General features: G+C 38.9%; 1 protein-coding gene across 2 annotated transcripts in view; it reads left to right on the forward strand.

Annotated features, from left to right (window-relative positions):
• gmps (guanine monophosphate synthase) overlaps nt 1-5,131 on the forward strand; it is a 32,985-nt gene extending 27,854 nt beyond the window's left edge. For both annotated transcript variants that reach the window (XM_059946427.1, XM_059946432.1), the window contains exons 15-16: nt 2,166-2,338; nt 2,864-5,131. In XM_059946427.1, the coding sequence (XP_059802410.1) occupies nt 2,166-2,338; nt 2,864-2,965 (275 nt within the window). In that variant the 3' untranslated portion in view covers nt 2,966-5,131. The remainder of the gene's footprint in view (nt 1-2,165; nt 2,339-2,863) is intronic.
• Nucleotides 5,132-22,459: the final 17,328 nt, after the last annotated feature.

Here is a 22,459-nt window from a genome sequence, read left to right on the forward strand (position 1 = left end):
GCCCCCACTTGTCCCATTCAGCCTGTGTCAGTGCAGTGGTCATTAGGACCCAGCGGAGCTTGGGTCCTGACGCCCGCAGTGTTTCTGTTCCATTGACTGGAAGCAATCGTGATTGAACATTAAGTGGAAATAATAAGAGGTGAAACGCAATCGGTCATTAGAAAAGTGTTAGGCTACAGTCGGTCAATGATCGGAACAATTTTAAAGGATAATGGATAAAGTGATAATCATGGAGCATGTGAAAAGCCCTGCCCCGATGAAAGCTACAATTATTACTAAGCAAAGCAGTGGTTTAATTATTGGAGTACGTACGTTTCTTAAGTTTTATATGCATAGAAAGGTAAAATATATATTCAGACAAACGCTTGACTAACTGGCGCTAAATAATACAGGATGTACTTGTTCCGACTTAAATACAGACTCAGGAATGGAACTCGTACATAACCCAGGGACTGCCTGTAGGAAACAGCTCTCTGTCTTAGTGCTGAGACCTTAGTGGTTTTGTGGTATTTATCACTCATAAACCTGAAGGAAGAAGCTGTTACCTAGTCTACCAGTCCTAGTCATGATGCTCCTGTACCTCCTTCCTGACGGTAGTGGTTCATAGAATTTGGGTTGAGTGGTCGGGGTCCTCAACAGTGCCTTGAGCCCTTACTTATACACTGTCACACACAGAGGAGAGGGAGATCCTGATGATTCTTGTGGAATCTTTTGCTATACTTTGTAGGATCTTGCAGTCAGGTGCCTTGCAGCTTCTGCATCACACAATGATGCAGCCAGACAGGGCACTCAATAGTGTTCCTGTCAGAGCCATTGATGTGCAATGGAGAGTGGTCGTCCTGTGCCTTACTGAAGTCCACAATTGTCTCTTGTCTACCACCATATGATAAGCCTCTCTACCTCCTCTCTGTAGGGCAATTCCTCATTATTGCTGATGAGGTTTACGGAGAGAGGTATTGAGTCCCAATGAGGACAACTTATCCACCTCCTTCTGAGGCATCATTGTGTTAAACACAGTTGAAGTCAATGAGCAACAATGTATGAGAAGTTGTTTTCTAGGTAGGACAGGATGAAGCGGATGGCTGGAGCTTTGGCGTTACTATGCCGATTTGAGCGGTTGGTGAACTGGAAAGGATACAGTGTAGCTGGAATGTGGGATTTTATATGATCCATTACCAGCTGCTCAAAACACTTCATAATTGTTTAAGTCGGTGTCACTGGGCGGTAATTATTTAGGCTATTAACTGTCATCCCTTGGGCAGGGACTGTGGAGTATTTTAAAGGTATTAAAGAAGTCTGTTAAGACCTGTTAGCTGGGCTGCACAGTCCTTCAGTGCCTGACCAGGTATGTTGTCCAGCCTCAGAGCTTTATAGAGTTTTTTCCTAGCTAGGATCCTCTTCACCTCAGCTGCAGCCAGGCAGGGTGCCTGTTCCTTGGGGAGATGGGGCTTTCCTCGATGTCATATCATTCATTACGTCAAGACGTGCATATCAGCCATCAGGAAGGGAAGCATCACTGTCGACGCGCTAAATGGATTTGTAGTCTATTATGATTGTATACCTTGTCACATCCACTGCATGTCCCTGGTGTCACAAAGATGTCTGAAGTTTTGTGAGTACTTACTCTTCGTCTTCCCGATGGCTGGGATGCAAATTAGAAAGCAAAACCTCAAACAATGGACTACAGCCTGAAGCACCTGCATGCTGGTGTACGTCTCGAAGGTTGATGAGAAAGATATGGTTGTGATTTCAAAGTCAAGCACCATCCTCTACACCCACTCCATCACTAACATATCTTTCCTATGGTGTTGTGACTGATAGCACGCAGTCATCCAGCAAAGGTCTGGCAGATGTTTTGTAAAGTTGAGAATATAACCCCCCTGTTTTTATATTTAATGCCCTGACCAATGAAAGTGGGTTTCCCGTATCCTCACTATCTACCCTGTTTGATGATGAAAGCATGATGGCAGTGTGGTTTGTGAAGAGAATTCAAAGTGCCTTGGGCGAGCAGAATGTATATGGATAAGAACTTGTAATATTTGTGTTTTGGCTTTGAACAATAGCTAAAGATTAACTCAATACTGATTACTTTGACGAGTACACTCAGTATCTGCAAATAATCTAACTGTAGCCACATTAAAACATAATGCCTCGAATGTTTGTAGGTTTCTCTGGAAAAGTTAGTCAGATGCCAGTTATTTTAACTCCATTGCATTTTGACCGCGATCCACTCCAAAAGCAACCATCCTGCCAGAGATCTGTAGTTATTCGGACCTTCATTACCAGTGATTTCATGACTGGCATTCCAGCAACTCCTGGTAACCACATTCCTGAAGAGGTGAGATTTGAATTTTGTTTAGATACACCCTCTAAGATGTTTCTTGATAAGTATTATTGAATATAAATATTTTCTTTCATGATTTGATGCTGACGTTAACATGGCATTTAATTATATTTGTTCAGTAAATTTTCTCTTGTTTTATCCACTGAAATTTCATTATCCTTTTGGGTAGATACAAACAGCTAATAATTTGGTTTTGAAATGGTTGTTCTTCAAATGCAGAGAATTAATGAGTGTAAGTGAACTTTTCAATCATGACTAAGGCTAATCCAGTTTCTACCAGGATCATCTAGTAAGTAGCTACTGGTACCAGGAGCATTCTGTTTAGGGATAGTATTTCATGTGCAACCTTGGTAGAGCAGTCAAGAAAGCCATTCACAAATTAATTCCATTCAAGTTTAATTGTCATTTAACCATATATGAATACATCCAAATGAAACAGCATACAGCAAATGAAATGCATACAAGTGTTTTCAAATGTTTTTCAATGCTATTATTAAAGCTTCTTCTTGTAATTACCAGATTATTTTAAAAATGGTGCGAGAGATCAAGAAGATACCTGGAATCTCCCGTGTCATGTATGACTTAACGTCAAAACCACCTGGAACCACGGAATGGGAGTGAATAAAATAATTTCTTTCTCTGAACACATTCCCAATATTAACAGTACAGTGAAAGTGTAAATGGAGCTGATACTTTGCACTTTTTTTTTGTTAAAGCCTCACCAACCTTGGAGCCTTATATGTAATTCATTGTTGTGCAAGGACACATTTTGGTGGGCTAAGGATATGTTGGGGTAAATGAATTTAGCATCAGATTATCCTGGTAAGAGGGTTCAGCTTTTGATATGTTTTGGTGTCCTCTAAATTATTTTCATATTCTAAAATTAATTTCATTTACAGTACATTTACTTAAGCCATTGCCATTGTGTCATTGCAAAGCTCAGTTATTGGTGTGACCAATTTTCTTCTTGATCAGATTCTTTACAAGTATTTTGCCAAATAAAAGATTGTTTTGATAAAATTTAAGTGTGTCCCAGTCTGTATAAAATTCTTGATGGCTTATCATTGCATTGTTCTAGATGAACAGGTGACTAGTTGATGACCTGATGAAGGGTCTTGGCCCAAAACATTGACTGCTTATTCCTTTCCATAGTTGTTGCCTGACTTGCTGAGTTCCTCCAGCATTTTGTACAAAGTTACCAGCTGTTTGATTTTTATCAGTATGATCTTGGAAGTGACTGAAAAGAATGCACTTCTGACTTTATTGGGCTATTGAACTTCTGAAGTGTTTTATTTTTGCCAAAAATCCTGAACACATACATGTTTTAGGAAGTATATTAGCAGCTAACTTTATTGTAATGTACATATTTCCTAATTTGGGTGAACAAATATATATTTGATGTATAAGAGGATTAGCATTTTCCTAAAGCAGCCTTTTTAATGTATCATTTGACAATTTTACATCTATTTTATGAACTGAACTACTATTTCATTCTGTGAAATAATTTCACTTTGATACCTATCTTGATAAGTTAACATAATACATGTGCGAATTGTTTGTTGCCTTAATTTGATCACTTGCATATCCCAATCAGAACTTGTAATTTATTGTAAACTTTGTCAAATTAATGAACTGATCAGTTAGTTTTGAAATTTCCATGCAGCATTAACTTTGTTATTAACATAATGGAAAGGATTTCTTGTTTTGACTGTACTACTGAAGTATTCATGAAAATCTAGTCTGTTTTGGCAGAATTCCAACTGTTTGCCCTCCACAATAGCTCTATCTATTTGTCATAAGCAGAATTTGGCAATTTAAAAAATCCATCTACCTGGATGCTTCTATGCATTATTTAACCTAAATTATGTTTATGCATATATAAAAGTTAATGCAATTAAAATATTAAGAACTTGTGTAACTAAATTTTGTGACTCTAAATCTCTAAGATACAGACTTGTAAGTAGATAAATTGTTTATTTAAGTTGCTTTAGCATTCACCTGCTTGAGAAAGCAGAACCAGCACCAAAGACTTTATTTATGAGGTAGTTTTCAGTTTACTTCAGTTAGTAGTTACTGCAAGTGTTTGTACGTCACTGTAAAAATCAGTAATTTCATGCCAATATATCTGAACAATCTGACAACCATGTTGTTGAAACTGCCATTTTGTAACAGCTAGGTTATTCATTATGCTTTGGATGCAAAGGTTTTTATTTTGGGTAGGTATAGGGAATCATGATTTATATTATGGCTGCAAGCAATTATTCATCCAAAAAAGCCTTGTTTAAAATTTCTGGTATAGTTCCTTAAAAACAAAATGCCTAAATCACAGCATTTGTCAGTACTCCTGTCAGTTTTTCCCTCTCTAGTTGGTTACTTGTTCAAATTTTATAGTAGGCACAAAGTCAGAATTTTGTGTTCAAGTGGTATGTCACCAGTGTTTAAGAAAAATGTAAGTTCAAGTGAGTGAAACGATCATTAAAAATGATTGACCAACAATTTTGTTCTGGGATCTACATATTAAATAATTAAGTGAAACAAACTGCTTTCTATTCATGAACCAGATGGGCATAAAGCAAGAAAATGATTATTTTTGAAGTAATTTTGCATCTTTGCTGGAAATGAGATCTGTTGGTCAACATGGCAAATAACTTGTGACTTAAGTCAGTGTATAAATATGTATAGGTGCTGCTGTAAATATTTTTAGTAATTCATTTTATTGCATGCATATTTCCTACCTGCAGATTATGTTTATTGTTGCATCTCAATAAAGTATAGTATTAAAATGTTCTGAATGTCTTTCCTTGCAAGCTTATTAATAAAGTGCTGAACACCTTAGAAATTAGTTCCCCATCCAGCCCTTTGTTTTTGTTGTTAGAGCATAGAACAGTAAATCACAGAAATAGTTCCTTCAGCACAAAATAAAATAAGACTAATTCTCTTCTATTGCTGCATGATCCATATGCTTTCATTCCCTGCATATCCATGTGTATCTAGTGGCATCTTAAAACATCACTGTCATGTATTTCCACCACTCACCAGGCACTTACCTCTGTGTTTAGATTATTTTTTGAAAACTGCCCCACATCTCCTTTAACCCTTTTCTTCTCTCCACCTTACTTTCATGACGTTTCTATCCTACAGTTAAAGATTCTAGCTGTGTTCCCTATCTGCCTCTCATAGCATTATAACTTCTAACAGCACAAACTTGTTCAAGCTTCCCTTGTTCATACTCTCCAATCCAGGAAACATTATGAATAACCTTTTCTGTGCCCTTTCCAAAGCCTATAATGGGGCAACCAGAATTGCACAGATTACTTCAAGTGAGGTCAAACCAAAATTTTGATAATGTTTGGCCAAAATTTCTATTTTGCATATTTTGAAAAATTGCTCCTTGGTCCATGGTTTATTTACACTACTATAATAGCACCACATTTTGTCAGTCTGAACAAGCTATCCTTTATTCTAAGATGTCTGTTCAAAACACTAATGTTCTCCGTAATGTGACTGTCTCCTTGCTTTCCTGAGCACCATGCATCCAGGAATATGTAGAACCCATTCTTTTAGCTAGATTGTTATTGCTCTGTTAACACATTATATTTTGGTTACTGCTCAGCATGGTAATGAGTTTATTAATATCCATAGTGTTTTCTGAAAGCTGGTGATCATGTTGCTCATTGGTTATCCTGTGTGTTTCTGCAGGTGACTAGCAAATTGATACCTACCTTCAACCATCTGGTAGTTCTTATGAAGGGGTTATTAATGTGTGCTAGATTTCCAGGTAGGATAGGGAGCTGATGAGAGGAACATTGCAAATGACACTCATTATTTTGTAGGTTTTGACCACAGGTAGAATGATTCAACCAGTTGTTGACATCCAACAGGATTTTATCCAACTTGTATTTGGGGTATTTTTTTCTCTATGCTCCACTTCCTTATTTAGCTTAGACAGAAAGGATCACAGAATTGGTCTAATTTGTTATTGCCAAATCTGCTACATGTTCTTTGTCTTGCAAAATTACAGTCAACTCATGACATGACTTGCAAGCTGATTTTTGATTTGCTGCTTTTGTCCTCAATTCTTAAGTTTGGTGGTAATACTAATGTTTTTGGAAGAAGTCTGTATATGGATGTTTAATTATGGGCAAGTTAGTAAACAAACAATAATTTCATAATCCTGACAAAGGTGCTCTGACCTTAAGTGGTGAGGAGGGCCAAGGCAACTGACTTTTCCACCCTGTTTGTCTCTTCCACTTTTCAGTACTGCTTTTCAGCCCATTCTACCTTTGGGATCTAAAGTTTAAATTGCTGTTTCCAGAACCAGAGCTCAGACATCTGCTGTACAGGTTCAGGGAACTCATCAAGCTTCTGAATAACTTCATGGCGGCTGGTGGGTTTGAAAGTGCCATGCCATTTCAACTTGCCTACTAGAACAATGACCATTGGAATTGGCAAACAGCCTGAGAGATCAATAACAATCCTAACCATCCTGGTTTTCTGTTATCAACTATTCTGCAATTGCCCCAACTAACATTGATTACCCTAATGGTTTAGATCATCCTTCACAGCCATCTGCAGTGCATTTCACTGCACTGGTAGCGTATACATAAAACTAATGGAGCCATGGAACAGGCAGGCATGTGGATGTTGGGCACTAAGAACGCTGAAATTGATATTTTTAAGTTACCTGTTGTCATTATTGGATGTATAAATACAGTTCGTAACCTTGATTTCATATGATTTTTGTATTCATCAACAGTGGTTAAATGGACACTGAGCCAATCAACTGCAGTATTTGGGTAGAATTGGAATTGCAAAGTGGAATAGGGATTTTGTTTCACTCCAAAATTGTGGGCATTGCTGGCAAGATTGACATTTTATGCTCCTATTTAACTGGTTGATAGCTGGTGATGAAAGTACTGTATCGGTGATGTCTAGTTATGAGTTTTGGGATTTAGATCCACAAAAAAAAAGAATGGCAACATTTTTAAGGCAAATATAATTTGACATGTGGAATTTGCAGGCTATTGTCTATTGTTACATATGCTGCCCTTGCCCTTTAAGATGAGTAAGGTTGCAGATCTTACAAGTGGTATTAGAGAAGCCTCTCTATTTTGTACTATATAGTGTTTGTGAACAATGGTCTTATTAAGATGATGGTCATGTAACCTCTATACACATTGTAGTCTGAAAAGTTCTAGAGGTGGCCTGTGAAGAATAAATTACATGCGCTTGGTTTGAGCTTCATGGTCCAAGTATACACTCTACAATGAACTTTGTTAGAAGGAAGTTTGTTGAGATTATTGAGAACATACACGTCACAAATCATACTTAGTGCCGGCAAAGTTCGTTGTGAATAAAAAGGCAAGCTAAATAAGTCAAAGTGAAAGATGGTATAAAACTGCAATCCAACAGAAAGCTTGATAGTTGCACCAAATACCAAATCCAATCCATTTGCTCATGAAATGAATGGAGTTTTTATTTAAATTAGACTATCAAAGCACAGCATGAGGATGAAAATAATTAAGGTGCTAATGGGTAAAGAAAAACCAAAATATTTCATTCCAGTACAAGAACAGCTATTCAACTTCGGTGCATTTGTAATTTTGCTTTTGTTTCAGATTTATTGACCACATACAGTTGCAAGTTACAAAGTGGTTTAGATCCAACTGGGCATTCAGTATAGTCACCTCTCTGAAAATTTCAAAGAGGCTTGGCCAAGGCAATAGTGTAAATGCAGAATATAATGCAATGACAAAAACACTGGTGGGAGCTCTGACATTGTCAGCGGCAGGTAAGTAGAACAAAAACTTGGTTTGACGCAAAACTATTACTGTTTTAGGAATCATTTGGTGTTTTGGTTTGAAGCAGCAAACTACTTAAATTGGTCTACATGTAGGGATAAATAAATACATTGTAAGTGGAATTTAAGACAAACATCATTCTATTAGAAATGATATAATTATTGTAACCACAGAAGGAAGTTTTGTATAACATTGAAGGTGAGCAATGTGACGTATATATTTTAAATAACATACGCCATCCTTGATACAAGAATACTTACTAAGATAAAGGTTAATGAAGACTTCACAGTGAATATTGATATACAAGAGACTGCTCCATTTAGCAAAGAGTTATGCATTACCTGAGGATTAATGAGATGTCTTTAGCCATAAGCCCTATAAAGAACATATTCTGCAATGGCATTGACACTATTCATTCAAATAGTATGTGTGGTTCTCTATGGGGGCAAAAAAAATTACCAATAATTGGCTGAAAGTTTAGGGTGGATTGGAAATAGTATTTGGTATGAATACTTTGAGCCCATGTTTGAAGATAAATTCAGACCATAGACCTCTATCTTTTATGTACTAGAAATGCAAATAGATTAAGAGTTAAGCAAAATGGAGCAGTTTTAGTGAAAGTAGCACAGAGCCTTTCGGTAATACGCAATCTAAGGAAGAAAATATCAATTTCTGCAAGAAATGATGCTGTGTGGGGTTGGGCTCTATTCGTGCAGCCCTGATGGCATTCTGTTTGCAACAACCATGCAAGAGGAAATCTCGTCATAGTGCCCAGAAGACTTCAATTTAATTTCAAACTTAGAAGCAGGAAATCAGACTTCATACAGAAGGGAAATTATTTAACTCTTGAGTAGACGAAACCAGGCCACAGCCAGTTAAAGAAAAACTGAGGTAATCATCAATACCAAAAAAATCCCAGGTGTATTCCTAATTATTTCTCTGGAAAAATCTATGTCACAGTGTGACATATGGGTAGAAAGACTGACGCAGGATAAAGGACATTTACAATCGGTTATAGCAGTAAGTCCTTGCTGAACTATGACAACAACAACAGTTCACTTGATTGTGAAAGTTCTAGCAATAAAGATGAGGCAGTAATTAGCAACAGAAATCCTATTACTTACATGTTACACACACTGACCAATTGAAAGTAACTAGATTCAGACAGAGTGCAAGTATTAGTATTTATGTTTTGTATTGTACTGCATGTCTTCACCAGTTCTTGTTTGGCAGACCATTCACATCAGTTACTCACCACTACCACATGCCAGTTGATTTTCTTATCCCATGATAACATAGAAAATAGGTGCAGGAGTATACCATTCGGCCCTTCGAGCCTGCTCCACCATTCAGTATGATCATGGCTGATCATCCAACCGAAAACCCTGTACCTGCTTTCTCTCCATACACCCTGATCCCTTTAGCCACAAGGGCCATATCTAACTTCCTCTTAAATATAGCCAATGAACCGGCCTCAACTGTTTCCTGTGGCAGAGAATTCCACAGATTCACCACTCTCTGTGTGAAGAAGTTTTTCCTCATCTTGGTCCTAAAAGGCTTCCCCTTTATCCTTAAACTGTGACCCCTCGTTCTGGACTTCCAGAAGCTAGAATGTAGAGAGGAGCCATCCTACATTAAGTCATTTGCTGTACAACATTCTGTTCTATTCATAATTCCTCAAAGAATGAGACAGTCCATGACTGCATGCAACAAGACCAAGACATTTCAGGCATGTTTGATATGTAGGACATCAGAGTGCTAGGCAATGATCACCTTGCAAGTAATGCAGGCATCTTAAAAATTATTAATAAAATATTCATTATGAAGAAGCTACATTAACATGAATTCTATAAATTGCATTGGATGTAGTTTTACAAAAGCATTTGATTATTATTAATAAGTATAACTCAACTCTTTATCTGTACATTGCTCTAATTTCAATTCTGTTTCCAAGGAATTCATCTCTGGTGAGTGGAAATGAAGGAGATATAGAGAAGAACCAGCACATCTTACTCTTCCACAGAAATTCAATTTTATTGACTCAGTGAAATGAATTTGAGAGAGACAATGCAATATGTTCCTACTGCAATTCTAGCCAATTAACTACAATTGCCCAGAATTTCTAGGCAGCATCTCTGAAATTATTTAGGTGTATTTATTATGTTAATCCAGAAGTCAAAGTAACCCTGGGTTCTATCAACAACTGCTCAGGTGATTGTAGATTCAAAGATTTCTTTCACACCTGGGAGTGAATCATTAGATTCTGGAATGGTTCCAGAGGATTGGAAAAGTACAAATGTCACTTCACTCTTTAAGAAGAAAGGGAGGCAGAAGGAAACAAATTACAGGCCAGTTAGCCTGAGGCCCAAAGTCAGCATTGTTTCTTTAAGGAGAAATCTTGCCTGACAAATCTGTAGGAATTCTTTGAAAAATTTATGCTCCCAAGTTCATGCCGAAAAGCATCACATTTCCCCTTACCCCAATTAAACGTTTTCCCAAATTGTCTGCTCCTATCCCTCTCCAGCACTATGGTGAAGGAGTTAGAGTTGTGGCCACTAGCTCCAAAATACTCCCCCACTGAGAGATTTGACAACTGACCAGGTTCATTTCCCAATGCCAGATCAAGTACTGTCTCTCCTCTTATTGGTTTATCTACATATTGTGCCAAGAAACCTTCCTGAACACACCTAACAAACGCCACCCCATCTAAATCCCTTGAGCTAAGGAGATGCCAATCAACATTAGGAAAGTTGATATCTCCCATCACAACAACCCTATTAATATTGCACCATTTCCAGAATCTGCCTCCCTACCTTCTCCTATCTTCCTGTTACTATTGGGGGGTTGTATAAAAAACACCTAGAAGAGTTATTGCCCCTTTCTTGTTTCAGACTTCACCCACACTGACTCAATACCCCCCCTCCCCCCGTGACTTCCTCCCTTTCTGCAGCCATGACACTATCCCTAATTAGTAATGCCATGCCCCCATCTCTTTTGCCTTCCTCTCTGTTCTTTTTGAAACATCTAAAACCTGGCACACTCAGCAGCCATTCCTATTTCTGGCCAGAACGTTATACTTCCCACCGAAGATAGGGAATAGGAATTTTGTTGAACCCTCAGCAAACAAGTTGTTGAAAATCGTTGTAAAAATTATGTCAAATAAACAATGATTTCCTGTAATCATTGGAAAGCCAGACTTAATTGTTTCCCTCTGGATTCCATCTTACTATTATCATGATTATTAAATTGAATACATGTGGATATTACAATACCAATTTATAACTCACAGCAGTATTTGGATCACACTTCCAGTTTATAATTTACCATTACTCAAATGATTTCTTAACTGTAATTCCATATATTAAAAATTTCACAATTCTCTTTCATTTCATCTCAACTACTTTTCAAATCCTGAACACAGTGAAACTGAATTCTACAGAACTATCAGAAAACAATTTAGTAAAAACGTTTTGGAAACAATTGTAAGCTATTCAAAGAACAAAGGGGCAAAGTACATACATTAGCAGGGTAACAATTTGATCCAGGTTTAAGACACAACCAGGAATCGATGTGCCAAATTGGCTCAAATCATCAAAAGTATCTTGGTACTTGTGAGTAGAGTATGCACAACTATAATAGAAAAGAAAATAATCTAGAAGTTTTGTTAAAGTCAGATATAGAAAAAAATAGAAGTGAGCAAAGGAGAAATAATTGGAAAAGTCTTTGGAATGGAATTAGATAAGATGAAGCATGTTGAGAAACAGAGTCAGCAAAGAGAAAAGGTCATGTGAGCAACAATTAAAAGCTTACATGATATCAAATGGCTAAGGTGCAGAAATTAGACTAAATTAATTATGCTTTCTCGTTCCCATATTCCTTATAGCTTGAAATAATTCATTTTGTCATTACTTCTGATAAAATGGTAAAAGTGAAACAGTCAGCCATGCTCATAGAACAAGGAGACACACATTTATGAGGACTATGTTCAAGAGTTTATTCTGAGTCTATTGCTGGTAGAGGACAATTGAACAATGAATATATGTTCTATATATTTTTGTGGAGTTCAGTGAATTATTGAAACTTTTGGTATATAAATTGGTTTTCTAGGAAGTTTTTCGGGGGGAGGTGCAGTGTTCTGGGGATCCATGCTGCCAGGTTTGGGAGCAGTTGTTATCCTGCAGCCTTTGGGCTCCTGGACGTGCTTCACTTGCCGCAGTTCTGAAGGAGCTCTGCGGTTGTCACTCACTTTTGGAGACTCTGCAGTTCATGCTCCATGCGTGTTTTATTTACTTTTTTTCTACTATTTGTGCATTTGAACTGGCATTCAGCTCACTACTCTGCAAGGTTTACCCACTGCAGTGCTGAACTGACTCTTCAGGTATGGCCTGAAGCCATTGGGCTCCTCAACTGTCTTCACTCACCTCAGCATGAAACTTGCTCTGTGACTGTGGACTCACTTTTGGGGACTCTGTGGTTAACTTGTTACATACACCCGTTAGGGTACATTCTCAGACACCTTATGAGGTATCCGTAGCCTTCAGCCAGGAGCAAATGTCATCAGGTGGTTCCTAACCTTCACTGAGTTTTTCGACCCTTAACCACGATACTGTCCAGTTGGTGGACTGGCAGTGGTGGCCAAATCACTGCCCATTTGCTCCTGGCTTCCAGCTTCCCTGCTCTGTCCTACTCCAAGTCCAACAAGAAGCTCGTTCTGCCTCTCCCTCCCCCATCTTACAGGCTGCTTGTTTTTTGCTCCTTTCGTCCAGGCCCAGAGCTGACAACAACTGCCATGCTGATTTGGCTGGGAAACCTCTGTAGCCAATCTCCACAGGGAACGACCATGCCTGCCATCCCTTCTCTTTGCACTCCTACACTTCAAGGCTGGTACTTCAAGGCCTTTCTCTCATGGGCCTCATCCCATCCCTCCTCCCACAACACCGTCAGCTCAACCAGAATTATTTTCCTGTCTTCAGTTGACCACAATACAACGTCCGGGCGGGAGGTTGTGTGCACCACCTCTGGGAACTGCAGCATCCTTCCCACATCGACCCTCATCTCCCAGGACCTAGCTGATAGCAGCAGATTTGGCTTTGGTTGACCTGGCTCCTCCTTTTGGAGGAGCTTCTTTTGGAAGGCAGATTTTGGAAGGCAGATTTTGGAAAGATTTTGCAAAAATAAAGGTTGTTATCATGGGTGACTTTCACTTCCCTAATATTGATTGGCACCTGTTTAGTTCCAAGGGTTTAAATGGGGCAGAGTTTGTTAAGTGTGTGCAGGATGGATTCCTGTCACAGTATGTTGACAGGCTGACTAGGGGGAATGCCATACTAGATCTAGTATTAGGTAACCGGGTCAGGTCACAGATCTGTCAGTGGGTGAGCATCTGGGAGACAGTGATCACCACTCCCTGGCCTTTAGCATTATCATGGAAAAGGATAGAATCAGAGAGGACATGAAAATTTTTAATTGGGGAAGGGCAAATTATGAGGCTATAAGGCTAAACCTTGCGGGTGTGAATTGGGATGATGTTTTTGCAGGGAAATGTACTATGGACATGTGGTCAATGTTTAAGGATCTCTTGCAGGATGTTAGGGATAAATTTGTCCCGGTGAGGAAGATAAAGAATGGTAGGATGAAGGAACCATGGGTGACAAGTGAAGTGAAAAATCTAGTCAGGTGGAAGAAGGCAGCATACATGAGGTTTAGGAAGCAAGGATCAGATGGGTCTATTGAGGAATATAGGGTAGCAAGAAAGGAGCTTAAGAAGGGGCTGAGAAGAGCAAGAAGGGAGCATGAGAAGGCCTTGGTGAGTAGGGTAAAGGAAAACAAGGCATTCTTCAATAATGTGAAGAACAAAAGGATGACAGGAGTGAAGGTAGGACCAATTAGAGATAAAAGTGGGAAGATGTGCCTGGAGGCTGTGGAAGTGAGCGAGGTCCTCAATGAATACTTCTCTTCGGTATTCACCACTGAGAGGGAACTTGATTATGGTGATGACAATATGAGTGAGGTTGATGCTCTGGAGCATGTTGATATTAAGAGAGAGGAGGTGTTGGAGTTGTTAAAATACATTAGGATGGATAAGTCCCTGGGGCCTGATGGAATATTCCCCAGGCTGCTCCACGAGGCAAGAGAAGAGATTGCTGAACCTCTGGCTAGGATCTTTATGTCCTCGTCGTTCACGGGAATGGTACCAGAGAATTGGAGGGAGGTGAATGTTGTCCCCTTGTTCAAAAAAGGTAGTAGGGATAGTCCTGGTAATTATGGATCAGTGAGCCTTACGTCTGTGGTGGGAAAGCTGTTGGAAAAGATTCTTAGAGATAGGATCTATGGGCATTTCGAGAATCATGGTCTGATCAGGGACAGTCAGGATGGCTTTGTGAAGGGCAGATCGTGCCTAACAAGCCTGATAGAGTTCTTTGAGGAGGTGACCAGGCATATAGATGAGGGTAGTGCAGTGGATGTGATCCACATGGATTTTAGTAAGGCATTTGACAAGGTACCACACGGTAGGCTTATTCAGAAAGTCAGAAGGCATGGGATCCAGGGAAGTTTGGTCAGGTAGATTCAGAATTGGCTTGCCTGCAGAAGGCAGAGGGTTGTGGTGAAGGGAGTACATTCAGATTGGAGGGTAACTAGTGACTAGTGGTGTCCCACGAGGATCTGTTCTGGGACCTCTACTTATTGTGATTTTTATTAACGACCTGGATGTGGGGATAGAAGGGTGGGTTGGCAAATTTGCAGATGACACAAAGGTTGGTGGTGTTGTAGATAGTGTAGAGGATTATCGAAGATAGCAGAGAGACATTGATAGGATGCAGAAGTGGGCTGAGAAGTGGCAGATGGAGTTCAACCCGGAGAAGTGTGAGGTGGTACACTTTGGAAGGACAAACTCCAAGCAGAGTACAAAGTAAATGGCAGGATACTTGGTAGTGTGGAGGAGCAGAGGGATCTGGGGGTCCACAGATGTCCACAGATCCCTGAAGGTTGCCTCACAGGTAGATAGGGTGGTTAAGAAAGCTTATGGGGTGTTAGCTTTCATAAGTCGAGGGATAGAGTTTAAGAGATGTGATGTAATGATGCAGCTCTATAAAACTCTAGCTAGGCCACACTTGGAGTACTGTGTCCAGTTCTGGTCGCCTCACTATAGGAAGGATGTGGAAGCACTGGAAAGGGTACAGAGGAGATTTACCAGGATGCTGCCTGGTTTAGGGAGTATGGATTATGATCAGAGATTAAGGGAGCTAGGGCTTTACTCTTTGGAGAGGAGGAGGATGAGAGGAGACATGATAGAGGTGTCCAAGATATTAAGAGGAATAGACAGAGTGGACAGCCAGCGCTTCTTCCCCAGGGCACCACTGCTCAGTACAAGAGGACATGGATTTAAGGTAAGGGGAGGGAAGTTCAAGGGGGATATTAAAGGAAGGTTTTTCACTCAGAGTGGTTGGTGCGTGGAATGCACTGCCTGAGTCAGTGGTGGAGGCAGATACACTAAGTTTAAGAGACTACTAGACAGGTATATGGAGGAATTTAAGGTGGGGGTTTATATGTGAGGCAGGGTTTGAGGGTCAGCACAACATTGTGGGCCAAAGGGCCTGTAATGTGCTGTACTATTCTATGTTCTGTGTTCTTTGACGAAGATGATGGCCTTCTTCAAATCTCTGCCAACCGTCCTCTCTTGCATCTCTCTTGCTCTAATGTGTCAGCAAGAGCCAGCAGCACCCTATCATGGTGCTACCTATATCGTCCTTGAATTAGAGCTGTTTTACACCCAGACAGTATATGAGCCAGTGTCCCCTTTTGACCACAGAGCTTATAGTTTGGGTCCTCTCTCATCCTCATGTACAGATGTAATGGCAAAAGGAAGAGTGTCATACACGGATCACCAGAGGAAGGAAATATGGAAGGGCTCCAGTCTCCATAACTCTGCCCATGAGATCTTGCACTTGGGCAGATCCCATTTTGTCCAGGCACCCTGGGACACTTGTTCCACTGCCTTTGACATTTGCTTCTCTTCCTCAGGGATCTGTACTTCTGACTGTACCATGTCTTGCCTCTTCCTTGTGCTTGCGTTTCCCCGCTGCTGGAAGTGAACTAAGCCTAGGCCTTTCCACCCGACACAGGGGTTGCCAATGATATCTCACAGCTTCAGAGAACACACTGCCTACTCTACTATTGCTTTGGCTGCCCACTTGCACCCAGATCTGGTTGTAACGTCTGCTTGCTTTACCATGTAATCATTGGAATCTCTCAAGCTTAATAAGGCTCTGCATTTAGCCACCTTCAGTTCTTCCACAACAGAAATGGGGGAAGCTGCAATTGCCCAGATCGCATATAGAGGCCCACTGAGGAGAAGCTTGGGGGAACTCCTAACCATCTCTGCAGGTGCTGGTTGGTTTTCCTCTCGACGCCCTCTATGGCAGTCATGGGGAACTCATAAAGTGTGACGAGCCAGAGAAGCCTGGGCAGAAGGCCATATTGGTACAGTCTGGTCTTAAATTTACCGGGAAGTCCGGATTTGTCGATCTTCTTAAGCCATTTGTCTGTCTACTTCACAGCATTGGTGACGTTGGCCCCATCTGTCAGTGATGCATTAACCCACTTCCCCAAGCATTTTATCGGGTTATCTTCAATGGAAGGGATGACCTGACCCTGAACTGGGAGGCTAAAGTTGCTAGTTGCTTTGCCCTTTCTGATCACCATACACCTGGACTTCTTGGCCTTGAAGGACATCCTCGCCCGAGTGGCTACATTGTCCAGGTTTCCAATACCCATCTTGCTTGGACAAGTGACACAGTTGTTATAGTGATGTCGTCCATGAACTCTTGTAGAGCCGGCTGGGCAATTCCTGACTCTAGCATTGGGCCGCGGGTTACATCTTCTGCTGCTGATATTAGGAGGTTCACTCCCATAATAAATAGGGTGGGGGAGATGGTGCACCGTGTTTGAATCCCCTTCTGGAGGTCCTGCCAATTAGTTGTGAAATGGACTGATGTTCTGTGTGTTTGCTTCTTTTTGCTTGCATGATTTGTTCTTTTTTTTTGCAGATTGTTTGTTTAACGATCATTGTTGTATGTTTTATTAATGAGTCCTATTGTGTTTCGTTGTTTTGTGGCTGCCTGCAAGAAGATGAATCTCAAAGTTGTATATAGTATAAATACTTTGATAATAAATGTACTTTGAAATTTGAATTCCCCAAGGGAAAATGGAAACAATAACTTATACAAATGTATCTGAACATCTTTCCAAACTGTGGGTTGGGGCACAACATCAGGCGGAGACATATTGCATTGGGCACCTTGTTTCCCATTTTCAGACTGGTCTTTTCCATATCAAATTGGTTTCTCCATTCCCTCTATTAGAATAACCTCTCCCATATGCAAGATTAAACTCTTACGGTCTTTTGCCATTATGTGTACTCTTTGCAAAGTGCCAACCCTTTCCGCAATGGTTTGCAAAAAGATGCTGGATGTTTTTCAAGAATAATGTTTTCTTATTAGTCATCCAAAATAGGAAAGAGTAAGTGATATATGATTTCAATGCAAGATTTTATGATATTTATCTTCAGTATGCATCTCTTTTGATTGCAGAATTTAGCAGGAGTGGGTTTCTTTTAGGCTATGCATTTTGAGAATTCCTCAATCGGAAAAAAAAATCATATATTGATGGAATCACACACATTCGTGCAATTATTCAAAATGCCACCTGTTTTTCATTAACCATAATATTGTTCCATGATTGAATTATGCAGGTGCAAATGATGATTAAGTAGATAAATTATTCAATTACTTGTACACAGAAAATATGCACAACTGGTCTATTTCACAAATATTCAAAATAAGGGTTACACTGTTGTTATAATGAACATAACTGTCATATAAATCAACAGTATACTTATCACAGAGTACCTGTTTTTGCTATTTGAAACTGAAACTATTCAGGTCCATGAATAAAGATCATTTTTTGTCATATCTTTGAAATGCAGCTCTGGGTTTACTACTATATCTGTCACATTTGCCCATTTAATAACTATCTAAAACTTGTAGATGCAAAAAATGCTGAGGTTTGACTGGCCCCTTCATGTTGCTTTTTATCTTCATACTTTTTAACAACATAGAGAAAGACCACATGACCCATGGTCTATGCTGGCTCTCAGACAACTCCCTTCATTCCCATTTCCCTGTAACCAACTCTGCCCTAAACTCCTCTGGATTTTCCTGTAAGCGGTGCAATTTACAGTAGCCAGTATATCTACTCCAAGGGATGTGAGTGTAAATAGAAATATCCAAAGAAAATTCACACTGTCACAAAGAAAATGTATAAGCATCATTCAATATTAGGTTTGAGGCCAGGTTGCAGGAAATGTGAAGCATTTGCCGAAAAAGCTTACTAATCTTATATGTCAATGACATTTCATTAGAAAAATCAATGTTAAATTACAGAGAATAGTGATAGCAATGAAGGGGAGAGGCATGTGGGAGGGAAGGGAGGGACAGAGATTATATGAACTGAGTCCTGATGAAGGGTGTCAGCCAAAAATATCAATTGCTTGTTCCTCTGTATAGATATTGCCTGACCTGCTGAGTTCCTCCACGTTTTGTGTGTGTTGCTCTCAATTGCTCTCAGCATCTGCAGAGTCCTTTATGTTTATTAAAACTGACAGGAATGGGGTATGATATGGCAGAGGTCAGAAGAGATTGAATGATATAGGTGACACTGCCATTATCTGACGGGCTGATATCTCCAGTATTTTCTGCTTTTTATTATCTAAGCTCCTTGATTCAGTCTTATGTGACTTACATTCTACCTTTTTTAAGCAGCAGTTCAGTCATTTCTACACAGAAACACATGGTAATGTGCAAGAACTAGGATGAAAAACAGATGACAAAGAATATTTCATTTTGAAGCTGAAATGCAAGAAGTAACATTCGATAATTATTCTACCTAATTTCAATTACATTTCCTCATCCTAAGGCTGCTGTAGCAAATTAAATGACATGAATATTTGTATTTAAATATAAATTAAGTTAAGATGCTTTCCATTGAACACAATCATGAGTTCAACCTGACAACCACATGATAAGATCAAGCATTTCTAATCACATTACTGCATAGTATCCATTTGAAAATGCCACTGAAAAATTTTAAAGTTAAATTGGTTATAGAATTTGTTTCTCCATGAATAAGAGTCCTTTTTCCTTTGTATTTTATTTCCTTTGTATTTGTATTTCCATTGAACTTTCATTAAATCAACATTTTCTAATACTTGTTTTAATTTAGGAGCAATACTGTTGCCGGAGATTTTAACTCTTACTACGAACATACAAATATTTTGATTCTCCGTAATCAAAATATTTATCATAATACCTATGAATTTTAATATAAATTTTCCAACAAAGCCAAGTGCATAAAATAATAATATTTCTAGATGAGTTCTAAATGCAAGCTATCCTCAAGATATTCAGCTTCTTTTGAGGCAGTAAGTTATTTATTCCCATAGGTTATTAGGTAGTTGTAAGAATGTTTGGTTGTACTTTATCCTCTCACATATTGCAATTTGTATATTCTATATCACTTCTTATCCAGATGTTGCATCTAAATAGACTTGAATTGCTATTATTAACCAAATACTATAGATTGCTCGGAAAGCATTGATTTTCATGCCATTCTGTTATAAGAGTAATGGGTTAGTACTTCGGAAATCCTGTAATTTACTGGTTCAATCTGCCACTCAAATTATATACAGTAGGCTTTCAGTGTGAGTTGAACACTTTTCCTCCCTTTCATGTGCTCCAACAAGGCTGCGCACTGTTAGAAAAATATCGCTGCCTGATACTTTCACTATCAAATATCTTTAGCTCAACTTCTGATCCCGGATGCATGCTAAAACTCTTTTAAGAGACATGAATTCTTGATTGTAATGTGTAGCCCAAAATAAATTTAGTGTGGTACTGTATCTTCATCTGTTTGAATTGGGTAGATCAATTGTGCGTTAAGAATCATGTTCCTGTATTTGAGGATTATTCATTTAAGCTCCTTCCTTCTTTCAAATACAAATGTGGGTGGTGCTATTGGAGACATGGGAGAGTGCAGAAGCTGGAATCTGGGGGAAAAAACAAACTGCTGAAGAAACTCATTGGGTTTGAAAGCACCTATAGAGGGGAGTTGAAAAATCAGTATTTCAGAAGGAGACCCTTATAGTCCAGATGAATATTCTTGACCCAGAATATCAACTGTCCATTCCCCTTTAGGGGCGCTTCCTGACCTGCTGAGTTCCTCCAGTGGTTTGTTTTATCTTGCTAGGTGGTTTTATTGCTCCTCGGCTTTGATTTTAGTTGTTTGCCTTTCTTAACTATCTTTTCAGAATATGCTTTCTTCCCCCAAATGACAAATTATACACAATCTGAAGACAGGCAATATTTTTAAACTGCTGATGAAACAATAATCTCTGATGGATTTAAAAAGGAGAAATAGAATGTTTTTTTTACCTTAAATTTCTCTTTCTCTTGATTTGAATATAATTTGAGATTTGAATACCAGTTTAAATAAGCTCTTGGCTGTAATAGTTACAAATCTGAGGGAAAAGTTCATTAGAGATAATTTTATCAGTTGAAGAATCAAATAATACGTGATCTCAAACGTGCTATATAAATGGAGAAAGCCACTGTTAGAAGTAATATTGTTTGTCAAGATGAGGATCTATTTCAAATCATGTTTTTAGGTTTTTTCCTTTTGTTTAAGGACCTGAAACTGTTCATTAAGCTATAAATGTCAGGAATATACAGCAATGGGGTTCTTCTGAATGGTGATATCGTTATAGGAGATGTATTCCCACTCCCTAGCATTACAGTTCTTTCCAATTTGTCCTTTCCTCCGAGCCAAATAACATAATGAGCAAGGACTGGTTGGTACCCAAAAAAATTACATTTTAAACAAGTTCTTGAGTGTTTGCAGATGAACATTATGAACAATAAATAAATATAGATTCAGCAGAGCTTCTTGCCATTTGATCTCTACGCTTTTTTTTGAAAATACAGGATCCCATATGCTTTATTAATTCTGTTAATGTACCAGATCCATAACCTTTCATTACAGACAGAAAGTATGGGAGCAAAACAAGTGAGGAAAAATAAAATAAAGGAGGAAAGACTGGAAGAAAAGATCGGTGATAGGGTAGAAGGTAGGAAAATTGAATTGATGAAAGGGGTGATAATCCAAGGTAAAATGGGTAGTAATGGGATAAGTATAGAAACAAGACATGTGTCCAGATAAGGTAAAACTAGGAATAGTAGAATCATTATCAGAAAGTCTGCATAGAGAGGCAATGGCATTCTGAGGCAGAACAGGGATGGTGAGAAATTTGACTGTCAATCTAGCTCGTCAGACTGAAATGGACTTTCCTACATCACCATATTTTTTCTGAAGCAGTTACCCTGCTTTTATTGGGAGAATTTACCAGCTTCTTTCATAAGTTCTGTTTCCTTTGCTCTTCAAATATTTTCTAAGCTGACTTTCCTTGCAGTGCAAACCACAGTCCTAACATATACATAACCCTAGATCCATCTCATTGGATAAACAACAGGAATTTTGTGTTTGAAATTGTTGAATGACGATATTGTTTATCTTACCTTTGCCACCATCCCAGTATCATGAGAAGATAGCAAAGCTGTGGCCAGCATCACTGCAATTTCTACTTGTACTTCTCCTGGTATGTTTCATATGGACTGGGCTCCTACCATTTAATTCACAGCCATCGTTTCCAGAATTTCTTTTTTAATAAGTGTTAACATTTCCAATTTTCTCCTTCTTACCATAACTTTGGTAGAGTTCTCTTCCTTGCTGCATTACAAATTACCCATTTAATATGTTAAAGAAGTCATCAGCTTCCACCACTTCCATTTTGGGCTTCAATTTGTGCTAAAAGTCTTCTGGCATCCCTTTCAATTTTACTAAGCTTATAAGTGCCATTTGGATTGTCTGTTAGGATACACAAGCACCCATTATCATACTGATTTTCAATTCTCTTTTTTTGTTCACAATTCTTTTGATCTTTTTATGTTTAGTATTATTTCCACTTACATTATCAAATGCTCCTTTCTCTACTTCACTCTATGTTTTACTACTGTACTCCTCCTTCCCTATCATCATTGACATGGGTGCCCCCAGGGCTCTGTGCTGCATCCGTTGCAGTATACACTGTTCACGCACAACTACACTGCCAAACAGTTGGTAGGGAACTCAGACAGCCTAAGAAAAGTATGTCCTGACTTTCTTTATGGGATATGGAGAACTTCTAATGTATCTTCATCTGGTA

Source organism: Hypanus sabinus, chromosome 2 (assembly GCF_030144855.1).
Source record: "Hypanus sabinus isolate sHypSab1 chromosome 2, sHypSab1.hap1, whole genome shotgun sequence".
Lineage (NCBI taxonomy): Eukaryota > Metazoa > Chordata > Chondrichthyes > Myliobatiformes > Dasyatidae > Hypanus > Hypanus sabinus.